Consider the following 13,483-nt stretch of genomic DNA (forward strand, 5'->3'; position numbering starts at 1 on the left):
CCCCATCAACTCTCTATGGAGAGAGACTTCATCTAACTCCCTCCTAAAATTCTCCTTCAAGTCCCACTTTGCCATTGACTGAATGTGTGACATTAGGAAAGTCACCTTTCCTTTTTAAAGCTCAGGATTTTCTTAAAAATGAGAGAGATAAACAAAATGATCACTAAAGTCACTTCCAGTTCTAACATTTGTCAGTCTACTAAAATCATCATCAGTCATTCTAGGCTCTTCCCTACCAATCTGTATGCATTTTCTGTTATAACTATTTGACTTTTTTTTTTTTTTTAATTTTGCTGATTCCCTACTAAAGAGTGGAAAGGGACCTGTATGTGCCAAAATGTTTGTGGCAGCTCTTTTTGTAGTAGCTAGAAACTGGAAGATGAATGGATGTCCATCAATTGGAGAATGGTTGGTTAAATTATGGTATATGAAGGTTATGGAATATTATTGCTCTGTAAGAAATGACCAGCAGGAGGAATACAGAGAGGCCTGGAGAGACTTACATCAACTGATGCTGAGTGAAATGAATAGAACCAGAAGATCGGTGTACACTTCAATATTGTATAAAGATGTATTCTGATGGAAGTGGATATCTTCAACATAAAGAAGATCCAACTCACTTCCAGTTGATCAATGATGGACAGAAATAACTATACCCAGAGAAGGAACACTGGGAAGTGAATGTAAATTGTTAGCACTACTGTCCATCTACCCAGGTTACTCATACCTTCGAAATCTAATACTTAATGTGCAACAAGAAAATGGTATTTACACACATATATTGTATCTAAGTTATATTGTAACATATGTAAAATGTATGGGATTGCCTGTTATCAAGGGGAGGGAATAGAGGGAGGGAGGGGATAATTTGGAAAAATGAATACAAGGGATAATATTATTTAAAAAAATTACTCATGCATATATACTGTGAAAAAAATTATAAAAAAATATATTAAATTTAAAAAAAATTTTGCTGATTCCCTATAAAAATCCTTTCTCTTGAAATAACCTGATATCTTTTACACACACACACACACACACACACACACACACACACACACACACACCCCATGTGATAAGCCAAGCATCTACAAGACGTCACAAATCAAGTAATTAGACACCTCCCCTGACAGCTCAGTGATGTGGGGGAAAGGTTCACTGAGCAGCTCAGTGAACTTGTGCCCAGACCAGGGCATATGCTTTTGACATCTGACTTAAAAGTATGTCACCCCAAGGTGGAAAACTGGCCTGGGCATTAAAGTTTATGAAACTACATTCGCTGATAATCTCAACTAGAAGAGCATTCTTATGAGATCTATTTGCAAAAAGATATATGCCTTAAAAACAAGACAAAAAACACCACCAGAACCCCTCCAGACCCATTTGGCAATCTAGTTCCTAAGACATAAGTAGGTTTCATTTTCTACTTGTATTCTACTCTTTTCTATCACATGTCCAGCAAGTGCAGTGCTAACAAATAGCATTTCTACACATTTGGCCACAGGAAACAAAAGGTACTCTGTATTAGCTGCTGAATTTCATAGCTGCAAATAGGATTATTATTTGAAGAAAGAGGGTGTATAGTACCCAAATATAACTACGGGCCACAACCAGGGCCCAATAAGTGCCAATAATCCATCTTGTAAAGATAAAATAATTTTGATTTGCACTGCAGATTTCCATTGATTTAGAACCAACTTCCATGTGTTATGTTATCCTTGAATTATAAATCCAAATACATGTAATCACTTCTGGAAATTCATCATTGATTCCAATGAATGACCAGCTGTATTTTTAGTGACAATAAAAAAACAGAAACAAATGGATGCATAATGATTGGAAAGGGGTTGAAATTTTAATAAAAAGATATGATCAAATATTATTAATCAAATAAGCAATAACAAATGATGAATTAAGAGAAACACAAGAAGACCTAAATGAACTGATGAATAGTGACATATGCATAACTAGGACAACATGATAACTAAATTATGCAATTGAAAATAATACTGAAAGACAAACTGATTAATGACTTTACCTCAGAGAACAGATGAATGAAATAAGATTTCCTCCTCTTAGTAGAAAAGCAGAAGAGTATGGCAGTGAAATATTGAATACTGTTAGACCCTTTCATTTAATAATAATATAAAAACTAAGGGATCATGACTGAAATAAAAGAATGGCCTTTATAAGTCACTTTTCTTCATTAGGGCTAATCAATAAAGAAGAGGGATGGGACTAGATTCCAGGAGAAAGAATGCTAGATTCTGAGCCAGGGACCTGAATTCAAATCTTGTCCCTACTTACTAAATGACTGAGTAAGATACTCTAAGGTCATCCCAACTGTAGATTTTGTTATTCTGCTCTCTCTGAGAATTCTAACAGCTCTGCAATTCTCTGACTCTATGATCATATCATTGAAGAGTTCACAGCACTTGGTACCTGCCATCCCAATGAGACAGGAAAAGATTTGTCCAAGCTTATGCATGGACAAAGTGAGGCTAGAACATTTGAAATGTAAATCAGTTCATTGAAGAGTATTACCCAGTGAGGGAGATCTCGGTAGTTTTTTGGTAATAATTAGATAATATCTGTATATCCCCTGGCACAAAGCCTGGCACATAGTAGGTGCTTAATAAATGTTTATTTCCCTTGTCTTTAATTTTAAATCCTCCTGATCACTAAGCCTCCCCTCTTTGAAATACTAATTATGCTGGGGGGGGGGGGGGGGAAGAAGCCTACCTAACTATCCCATGCAAAGACAGCCAGGAATTTGGGAGGGATTCCTGGGTTGGTATTATATAGCTCCCCTAGCTATCAAGCAACTGCAAATCCCCCTTTCTCTCTATTCAGGAATAGAGAATCCAAATCTTGAATGCTAAAATTGGCCCCAGGTCTAACCTATGTCTTTTTCAGGTTGAACTCTTTCACTTTTCACTTTTACAGATTTCAGTCTCTCCAATTATAGCATTCAAGTAAAGAAGTCTTGACATTAAAAACTTTCTTCCAGGTCTCCCAATCACTTTCTACTTCAATGGATTGGGGGGAAAGTCCTACAATTAAGAGAGCTAATGGGAAGTTCAGTTTAAAAAAAAAAAAAAGATAATAAAGAGTGACAAAAATCCTTCAATCTCTTCCCAATGTTTTCTTTTCTGAAGCTTGATTTTTTTTTTATTTGTACTTAGCATTTCTCCAGTATCTCCATTGCTGTTGCTGCTCATCTGTAACAGTAGCCTTAGTGTTTAAAAGTTCAGAATTTCAAGGCAGCTCTTGTAAAGTACATTGTGTCCCTTTTCTTCTCTTTTAAAAAGTATGTACTCATCATTTCCGTGAAAAAAAAATTAACTTGAGGGGTATAAGAATACATAGCATTATTAGGTTTGGGTTTTTTTAAACCATATTTTAGTCAGAGAAGCATTTTTAATGACCAAATCTTGGTGGAAGGTATATAAAGTTAGGGGGAAAAGTATTAGATTTGGAATCTGAAGTTTTTATAGCAAATTCCAGGCTCAGCTACTTACTACATATGAATGTCTTTGGCTAAGTCACTTTAATTCTGTGACCTCAGATTTCCTAAATTGTAAAGTGAAGCAACTGGACCATTTGATTTTTTACAATTTTTATGAACTATATTGTTCAATGAAATAATCCTTTATTAAGCCTTTACAGTCAGGTACTATATTCTAGGCCTCGAGGACAAAAAGCAAAAGCAATCCCTGCCTTCAAAGAGCTTAGATCTTGATATGCAACAGATTAGATGGAAGATATACAGTAACATTACTATTTTTTTCTTAAAGTCTGTAAGGATATGCCTACCAATCAATTCTCCAACCCAGCAAACTAATTTTAATAATTTTACATATTTAAAGACAGACCCCAAAAGATCACATTAGGACTTAAAGATATATCCTGAAGAAATGTCTGAGTCTCTGTGAATCAAGTGAAGGAAGACCTTGTCAGTAAAGACTACAAAGCAGAAAGTCCATTGCTGCCTGTGATAGCTCAAACCATGGATTAAAAGAATTCTGTCTCAATTTTTACTCAAACCTTTAATTGGAAAATTCGCTAAAAATCATAACAGTTGGTTGAGTTTGGTTTTTTCCCCTGCTTGTGTCTGAGGTAGAATTTGAACTCAAGTATAACTAATTGTAGGCCTAATTCTCTGTCTACTGTTTTACTTAAATGCTTACAAAATGACATGTGTTGATGTCAAAATTCCTATAATTATAAAATGAAAGGCCCTATGGCTCTTTAGTAGAATGGACAAGTAAGGTTGGAGGTGAAGGCTTCATTAAAGAGCTGGAATTGGGACTTAATCAAATGCAGGAAAAAGGTAGAGACATTTCAGATGAAAGAACTATGTTTCTCTACAGAAGAAAATAATTTATTGTAATTGCTAAAGCAATCAAGCCCATCTCCAATATTCCCTTGCACTGAAATTCAGATTCTATTCTTCCCTTTTGTTCTTTATTTTTAAATCAAATGTTTCTTACTCTTACTCTCACTTACCTCTAGCAAATTTGAACATTAAATGCCTAAAAGTACCCAGCAATCTGATAAAATAAACAAACAAATGACACCTTTCAAGAAACATAAAGACCTATATGCTTAAGCTATATGTTGGCCTCCAGTCATTGCAGGTGCCTATGTAATAAAACTATGGCACACAGAAGAGCTTCTGCCTATGTTGCCACATCCTGCTCCCTGTTTAGAATGGGGGTGAGCAAACAAAAGAAGGTACAGGAAAACAAACCAATAGATGGGAGGCAATTATTTATAAGACTCTACCTACTCTCAAGGAAAGAAGTGTGCACAATTTTAGTACTCATACTTCTATTAATAAGTTAAAATTCTATACACACACACACACACACACACACACACACACCAGGAATATAATATTTAACAAAAAGATTCCCCTTCTATTACTTAAATATCTGTTGATAAATTTTCACTGAAATTTTATTCTATTGACATTTATGCAAGGATCACAAGGATACAGGAAAATGTATTTCAAAAGTTTTAGTTGTAAGTTTTGAAGCTTACAATTGCATTAAGGCTCTTCTAGCAAGAAGATTATTCTTCCATTTTTCCACTTCCTTCACTTATGGATTACTTTGTTAACAGTTATGCAAAAATAAAAGAATCATAGATTTAGAACTGTAAGGTTCTCTAGTCCAATTCCTTCATTTTACAAAGGAGAAAACTGAGACTCAAAACGAGGTATCACAAGGTCACACAAAGGTAAACCTGGGATTCCAGTGCAGGTCCTCCATCAAACTGGACACCAAGTAGCCTATTCAAACTTCAAAGAAGAAGATATGGCTGAATGAAAAACACTCAGTTTATATTTGCAGTTTTCTATTCAAATCACTTTTAATGCCATATAAACCATGAGGTTTTCTTTTCCCCCTAACAAGCTATTTCTTAAAAAAAGAAAGAAAGAAAGAAAGAAAGAAAGAAAGAAAGAAAGAAAGAAAGAAAGAAAGAAAGAAAGAAAGAAAGAAAGAAAGAAAGAAAGAAAGAAAGAAAGAAAGAAAGAAAGAAAGAAAGAAAGAAAAGAAGGAAAAGAAAGGAAGGAAAGAAGGAAAAGAAAAGAAGGAAGGAAGGAAGGAAGGAAGGAAGGAAGGAAGGAAGGAAGGAAGGAAGGAAGGAAGGAAGGAAGGAAGGAAGGAAGGAAGGAAGGAAAAAAGAAAATTAGAAGAAGAGGTTTAAAAGAAAGGAAAAAAGTCACCACTTATGTTTAAAAAAATGTTCTGGAGGCTATTACTTTATTCCTTTCTGCATACAGAGTTATAAAGCGTGTTAAAGAAATTGCTACAAAGTATCTTTTCTTCCTTAAAAAATGGTATCACCAGAAAATTTTCGCTTCACTAAACATCAGGTACTTAAAATGCAAACAAACAGAACAAAAACACTTTCGTGTATTCAATTATTCACTACATTTATTTCATCTTTGCCTAGGGGTTCCACAAACATTTGTTTTAAATAGGGGTTGCAGAACACATTGCTAAGCTTCAGGGGAACGATTCAAAATTGAAGTTCATGACACCCGCAGTCCAATGGGAGGACTACAAAAAATACAGGTGAATATAACACACAATTCATGGTAAGTGCATTACACTTCGAAATATAAACCGGACCCCTACTGAATCTTTAAATTTCCAGAGTGTTCAACCAAGCTGAGTAAACCACAGTAGCAATGAGAAGTAATCAGTCTCCACCAAGTCCATACAAATATAGTTCTCCAGACGGCGTAATAGCAAACTTTTAAAACTATGCATTGGAAAGCTTCCGGTAACAAGAACGATTTCAGAATGCTAGGTAAGACAAGAGACTTTTGTTCCAAAACTTCAGCCCCACAGAAATTGAAGTCGTGGAATACTTGAGCGCCGAGGGTAACGACGTTAATGTACTTCTAAAAGACTTAGGAAACAACAGGAAGTTTTTAATTAAGACAGGAAAAGTAAAGTGTCAAGGGAGAAGAAACAAATGGAGAGCTCTTTAGGTTCTTGAATGCATTCATTACTCGCCCTCCTCCCTCAGTGCTTAATTTAGATATTAAACCTACAGTTTACTTACACTGTTTCTTGCCATTTATCAGCTTCATTAAAGATACACAGGAACAGGTCACCGGTAGAATAAATAAAGTTTAGTTCGGATGCAAGTGGTAAACACGACCTGCAAATTTACATCCCAGAAAGCCTAGTTTGGAGACACCCTTTAGAACCTAACATTATATAACGCAGGCTGCGTATTGTGAAATAACTCATTTTAGCCTACTAGACACTGTAAATTACAATCAAGCCACAAACTCCCAACCAAACCAAATAAAAAAAAAAAAAAAGAGGCTTTTCATTGGTCCGTGTAGTCCCAGCCCACATGGTATCAGTGGGTGTGTCCCCCCGGGAAGGGCCTCTGATTGGTTGCGTGGAAACACCATTTAATAAGCTGTGATTTGGGGGTTGTCAAACTACACACCTCCTGACTAGACGTTCACCAATAGACCAGTGAGGTTGCAGGCTACTCTGCAATTCAAAGGGCAAGAAAATCGTCAGAGTGAAGGGAGTAAGAGGCGGCAGCCTCGGGGAGTCCGGGAGCCCGGGAAGGCGGCCCCTCCTCCCAGCCTCAGTCCCCGCAATGCATTCTTCCCAGCCACAAATAAGACAGCTCGCGCCCCTACGGCCGGTAAATCCCCGCAGAGAGGCGCCACTAAGTGTCCACACAGAAAGCCGCCCCGCGTGGTCCCGGGGAGGGGAGTGGGGCGCCCCGGGGGTAGTGCCGGACTGAGGGACACCCCTAACCCCAACCCCCGCCCGGACTCCTCCGCCTCGAGCTTCCCCTCCCCCGGCACCACTTACGCGGCCTGTTCTTCCTCCCCGAGTCCATCCTCCTCCGGAGCCTGCATTTCTTGGCCGGGGAATCATGGAGCGGGGCCGGCCCGTCGGGTGGCGGCTGGGGCCGGGAGTCCACACTGCCGCCGCCGCCGGCGCCCCCCGGACCCCGGCCACAGGGTCGCGGCTGCAGCTGTGGAGGCGCCGGTGGCGCCGGGGGCTGGAAGCCGTTGTGCAAGACGCCGTTCACCACGGCCGCCGCACTGCCGGGGGCCCCCAGAGGGTGCGGGCGCGGGGCCGCGCGCTCGGGCTGCTGCCCTCGGTCTCCCATGCCGGAGCGGGCGAGGGCCGAACGGGCAGCGTGGGGAGACAGGCCCAGCTCAGGTTCGCTTGCTGGAGGTCATTCTCGGTCGTTTTTATTTCCCTGGATCCTCCTCCCTGCGGCTTCCGATCCAGCCGCCGCAGAGCCGGCCCCGGAGGACGCCGCCGAGCCCTCCGCTCCTCCCCTCCCCTCCCCTTCCCTCCCCTCCCCCCTCTTTCCTCGCCTCTTCTCCCTCCTCCTCCCCCTCCCCCTCCCCCCAGCCCCTCGGCCCCACTGCGCCTGCTTCGTACATGCCAGCCCACCCCCGGGCTGGGCGCTAGGTCTCCGGCAGGCGGGAGGGGAGGGGGGAGCGGCCAGTGCCCTGAGATTCCCCACACCCGGAGTGGCTGAAGTTCAAAAGCTTGCTCTACCTCCCCAAACCTGTTCCCGCTACTGAGCATGCCCGGGCCTTCTCTAACTTGCCACTTGAGTGGTCGGGGTCCCTGCCCCCTGCATTCCTGGGGGCACGAGCTGGGAACTGTGTGGGTGCCGGAAAGGAGGTGATCTAGAAGGCAGGTGAGAAGCCTTTGGTTTCAAAGCAGGAAAAGACTCTACTTTTATCTACTTCAACTGAGGGAATGGGGAAGTGACTTGTCTAATGTCACACCGAAACACCCTCCCGTGTTGGTAAGAAACCCAAGACGGGATCCTGAGCTTTTCTCCACATTAGTAAAGTTTCACCCCAGCAAAAACACGAAATATCCTCTGCAAAAAGCCACTCCCTCCAGTCTCCGAGTTCTCAGAGTAGCTTTTATTTATGTGACTAGTCGATCTGAATAATAACAATGCATAGTATTAATATGGGTTTATATAGTTTTGACAAGCATTTTACACAATTCATTGAATCCCCACAGCCACCCTGGGAGGTAGGGGCTATTATTATCCGCATTTTACTTATGGGGAAACTGAGGCAGAGAGATAGACCACGTAAGGGACTTGAAGTTCACACAGTTAGCCTCAGAGGCAGGATTTTCTCTCCCAAGGGGGAAAGAAAAGTCCAGTCTTCCAGCCTCCCAGCTCCAGCACTCTATCCATTGCTCAGTCTAGAAGCCTTACTTTTACTCCGAACGTCATAGCTTCCTTCTAATCTCCCTTCACCTCTCACCCCCACAGAGTGGGCCTTAGCGCGATAGCCAGCCTTAATAAAGGTTCGTTGACTGACTGACAGTGAAGGGGCCGACTGGATGGGGGTGGGGTGGTGAAGAAGGAGAAGGACATTTATTTATAGAAAGGTAGGCAGACGCGGTAGAGGAGGGAGGGAGGTTTCTGGGCTAGCAGTCACACACCATGAGGTCACTATGAGTTTTCTTTCCAGAGGAAAAACTTAGGAACACAGTGAAAGGGGAATTAAAGGACACAGTGGGGAATAGGGTTACATGAAGTCGAAATACAGGGAATTTAGGGAAACTCCATCCCTCCGGAACTGAGGACCCAAAACCCCAATAAAGATAGCCAAGCGTTATAGAAACACTGGTCTAATCCTCAGAAGCCACCAGTATAAAGTGACTTTGAACTAGAAGGCCTATCAGAACTGGTCAACAGAAGTAGAAGTAAAAGGCAAAACTGACCTTTAATTCCCTCTGGGCTATGAACAACCCTAAAAATCCTTGGATTTGAAAGATAGACTTGACCGTGGCTTAAGAACATCTAGATACTGCCTTCTTTCTGTTTCAAAATCATATCATTTATGGATGAGTTACACAGACACAAACTGCTATTTGCCATTTACATTTTAATCATTGTAATAATAGATTATTACCGATGGAAATCCACTCTGTGCATAGTCTGCCTGAATAGACTTATAAGGGTAATGAATCTATTTAATTTGGTAAAAATATCTACTGAGTCATATTTTTCTCAGAAGTCCCCTCACTTTCTACAACTTCTTCCTGCTAAAATTTTTCTGGGGGAAAAAAATGAAATTATGTTTGCAAATGTCTCCAATTTAAAAAGCCTTGTCTAGATGAGCAATGCAGCCTTTAGTTGGCAAGGTAAATTTGGAATGCAAATAGGAAGCTTTTGCATTACAATCTCTCCCAGGATACTTTATCTCTTTCCTTCTCCTCCATCCCCCAAACCTTGTACTTCACTTGTAGCCAGATGGCACAGATCCAGGGCAAAAGTGACTGCCGTCGGGACAGAACGTCCTCCACCTTGTTAATTTCTTGTGTCTCTTGACTTGTGGGTCTTCTAGTTCTGTTACTGCCATCCTCTGCCTCCAATGACCAGTGGAAAATAGCAGGTTGCAGGTCACAGGCTTAACACGGGGGTGTGTGAGAGGGTGTGTTGTGGGTGTAGCTTGACCAAAGGAATGCATGGAAGGGAAAGGAGTTTTTAGTGTGTAGAAAAGAGGATAAGAAACTTTTATCTTCTTATCTCCAGTAGTCCTCATTTGGGGGCTGAGGAGCCTATACTTGGGGTCCCAAAATACATAACAGCTCTAATGATATCTTCGAGTCTCAAGAAAATGCTCTGCTACAGATCCTAGTCACAACTATTAGAGAGAAGTAGGACAGCATTATAGCAATGACCTTGAAGTCTAAAGGAAAGTTTATTTCCATTCCAGCCCTACTCCTCCTCCTATACACACACACACACACACACCCCTTTTCCTAAATCCCTAGGCCTAGGAGGAAAAAAAAATGGAAAGGATATATCAAATCACTGTCCCAAGGACTGCATTCACAGTTCTTATGGCTTTCTGAACAGAAAATACTCCCTCCCTGATCATCATTCTCTTATAATTGTTTCTCCATATTAGAATAGAAACTTCTTGAGGGCAGGAGTGTCTTTACTTTTATATGGTACTTACATGCAGTTACGTGGCACCCTGAAGTTTGGAAGATCTGAGTTCAAATTCAGACACTGATTGTGTTATTTGAAAAGCAAATCATTTCATCTGTGTTTGCCTCAGTTTCTTCATCTGTAAGGATTGTTATGAAGGTCAAATGAAATAATAATTGGAAAGTACTTAGCATAGTATCTGGCACATAGTAAGTGCTATATAAATGTTAGTTACTATTAGCTATTATTCCTTAATACAATGTGTGGCTATCATCTATCTCTATACATATTATTAATATACATATATATATACATGTATGTACACATGTACCATAATGAGACAGTATCAGTAGTGTGATAAAGTAGAATATTCAAATTTCAGTTCTTTCACTACTATAACTGTGGATAAATTGTAGTCTCCATAAGATTTCATTTAATTATATGTAAAATTAAGAGATTATATTGAAGTTCCACCACATATATGCACCTATATTGAACCAGGAAAATATTAGCATTAAAAAGATGAGCTTTTGTAGCAAAAAAAGTACAATCAGATCATTGAAACTACTAAACAATTTCCTTTCCTCCTACAATCCCAGATATAACTCTCATCTCTCACTAATCATTTGCTTGACTAAGGGTGTATATATACACACATATATGCATAAGTCTATATGTATACACATATATGTGTATATATCATACCTAACATTTAGATAGTGCCACACAATAGTCTGCCAGACACTGAGCTAAACACTTTATAAATATTTTCTTATTTGGTCTTCACAATAATATTATCCCTGTTTTACAGATAAGGAAACAAGCAAACTGAGGTGAAGTAACTTGTCTGAGGTTAGTTTAACTCAAGTCCTCCTGATTTCAGTTCCAATGCTATGCTCTGTAATTTATATGTATATTCCTAAATATATTCACAAATGTATATGTAGATATATACATAAACTATGGCACAAAAAAAAGGAGCACAGTATATCTAAGTCTTTAAATTAATAAATATTTTCACATATGTGTGTGTGTCTGTAATTCAATAGTCTACTATGTATAATTTACATCATCCAGAGGTCTGTCATAACTGGAAAAATATTCATTCTTTATCCATTTGATTTTTCTTTAATGAAAATCAATATCAATAAAAACAAAAATAGTAGAATCATATTCTCTATACTCAATATATCTTATATATGTAACTTTACCACTTTGATAAGTGCTAGCATTTAAGGTTTATAAAGCACTTTTATAAATATTTATTTGATCCTTACAACAACATTAGAAGGTAGGTACTATTATTATCCTCATTTTCCAGAGGAGGAAATAGAGACAAATTAAGTTTAAGTGACTTTACTCCAGGTTACATTACTGGTAAGTGAATCTGGATTTGAACTCAAGTCTTCCTGACTCCAGTTGCTCCATTCATTAAACTGCATGACCTGGATGGAGCACATTTAACTTTTCTGGGACTCAGTTTTTGCTGTAAAATGAAAAGGTTGTTTAGATGGAATCGGATCTTTTCTAGCTCTGCCTCTATTATCGTATAATGAAAGCCAATGTTCCAAATTTCTATAAAGGAAGGAAAGTCGGGAGGAAAGAGGTGCCTTCAGGAATAACTTATAGCTTTTTCTGTTTCAGGAAAACCTGGAAAGACTTCCATGAACCAAGGCTGTGAAGTGAGTAGAACCTAGAGATTGAAGGAGTCCTACCAAATTCCTTTTATGACACAGACATGGTACTGATACCTAAAGCATGTAGGCTGAAAACTGAGAAAGAAAATTATAGACATCTCCCTAATGAATATTGATGCTAAAATCTTAAATAAAATATTAGCAAAAAGGCTACAGAAAATCATTGTACACAGTAACAACAAGATTATGTGATGATTAATTGTGATGGATTTGGTTCTTTTCAACAATGACATTATTCAAGGCAATTCCATCCAAAGAGAACCATGAAGACTAAATGAGGATCAAAACATAATATTTTCATCTTTTTTTGTTATTGTTGTTTGTTTGCTTGTTTCTTTCTTGTATTTTTTAGCTTTCTTGTGCTGTATGACAAATATGGAAATATGTTTAGAAGAATTGTACTTCTTTAATCTACTTTGGATTGCTTGCCATTAGAAGATGGGAGGAAAGGAGGAAGAAAAAATTGGAACACAAAGTTTTGCAAAACTGAATGTTGAAAACTACCTCTGCATGTATTTAGAAAAAATAAGAAGCTATTATATATGCATAACAAAATCCTAAAGACACAAAGAGAAACAATAGTAAAGTAAAAGCTGTATTTTTACATTCAAATTCAACCAACCATTTAATAACTGCCTTCTATTTTTCAAAGTGCTTTGTTACACAAAATAGACAAACCCTTAGTAAATCTGGTTAAAAAAAAGAAAGAGGAAAAGCAAATTGTTATTCTTGAAAATGAAAAGGGAGAACTCACCACTAATGAAGAGGAAATTAGAACAATAGTTAGGATCAACTTTGCTCAACTTTATGTCAATAAATTCGATAACTTAAATGAAATGGAAGAATCCCTTCAAAAATATAGCTTGCCCAGATTAACAGAGGAAGAAGTAAATAGTCTAAATAGTCCCATTTCAGAAAAAAGAAATAGAACAAGCTATTAACCAACTCCCTAAGAAAAAATCCCCAGAACCAGATGGATTTATATGTGAATTCTACCAAACATTCAAAGAACAATTAACTCCAATGCTAAACTATTTGAAAAAATAGAGATTGAAGGAGTCCTACCAAATTCCTTTTATGACACAGACATGGTACTGATACCTAAAGCATGTAGGCTGAAAACTGAGAAAGAAAATTATAGACCAATCTCCCTAATGAATATTGATGCTAAAATCTTAAATAAAATATTAGCAAAAAGGCTACAGAAAATCATCTCCAGGATAATACACTATGACCAAGTAGGATTTATACCAGGAATGCAGGGCTGGTTCAATATTAGGAAAACTATTAGCATAACAAACTATATC

The 13,483-nt window shown here is 38.8% G+C and overlaps 1 protein-coding gene across 3 annotated transcripts in view; it reads right to left on the reverse strand.

Annotated features, from left to right (window-relative positions):
• PANK1 (pantothenate kinase 1) overlaps positions 1-9,803 on the reverse strand; it is a 66,299-nt gene extending 56,496 nt beyond the window's left edge. The window contains exon 1 of one of the 3 annotated variants that reach the window (XM_074295821.1): positions 9,786-9,803. Coding sequence is in view for 2 of the 3 variants with exons in the window: in XM_074295819.1 (XP_074151920.1) it covers positions 7,362-7,665 (304 nt within the window). In the remaining variant the exon portion in view is untranslated. Of the gene's footprint in view, positions 1-6,582; positions 6,805-7,361; positions 7,867-9,785 lie in introns of those variants that run through there. The other 2 variants (XM_074295819.1, XM_074295820.1) reach the window with 2 other exon arrangements.
• Positions 9,804-13,483: the final 3,680 nt, after the last annotated feature.

This window comes from Sminthopsis crassicaudata, chromosome 2 (genome assembly GCF_048593235.1).
Source record: "Sminthopsis crassicaudata isolate SCR6 chromosome 2, ASM4859323v1, whole genome shotgun sequence".
In the NCBI taxonomy this organism is placed as follows: Eukaryota; Metazoa; Chordata; class Mammalia; order Dasyuromorphia; family Dasyuridae; genus Sminthopsis; species Sminthopsis crassicaudata.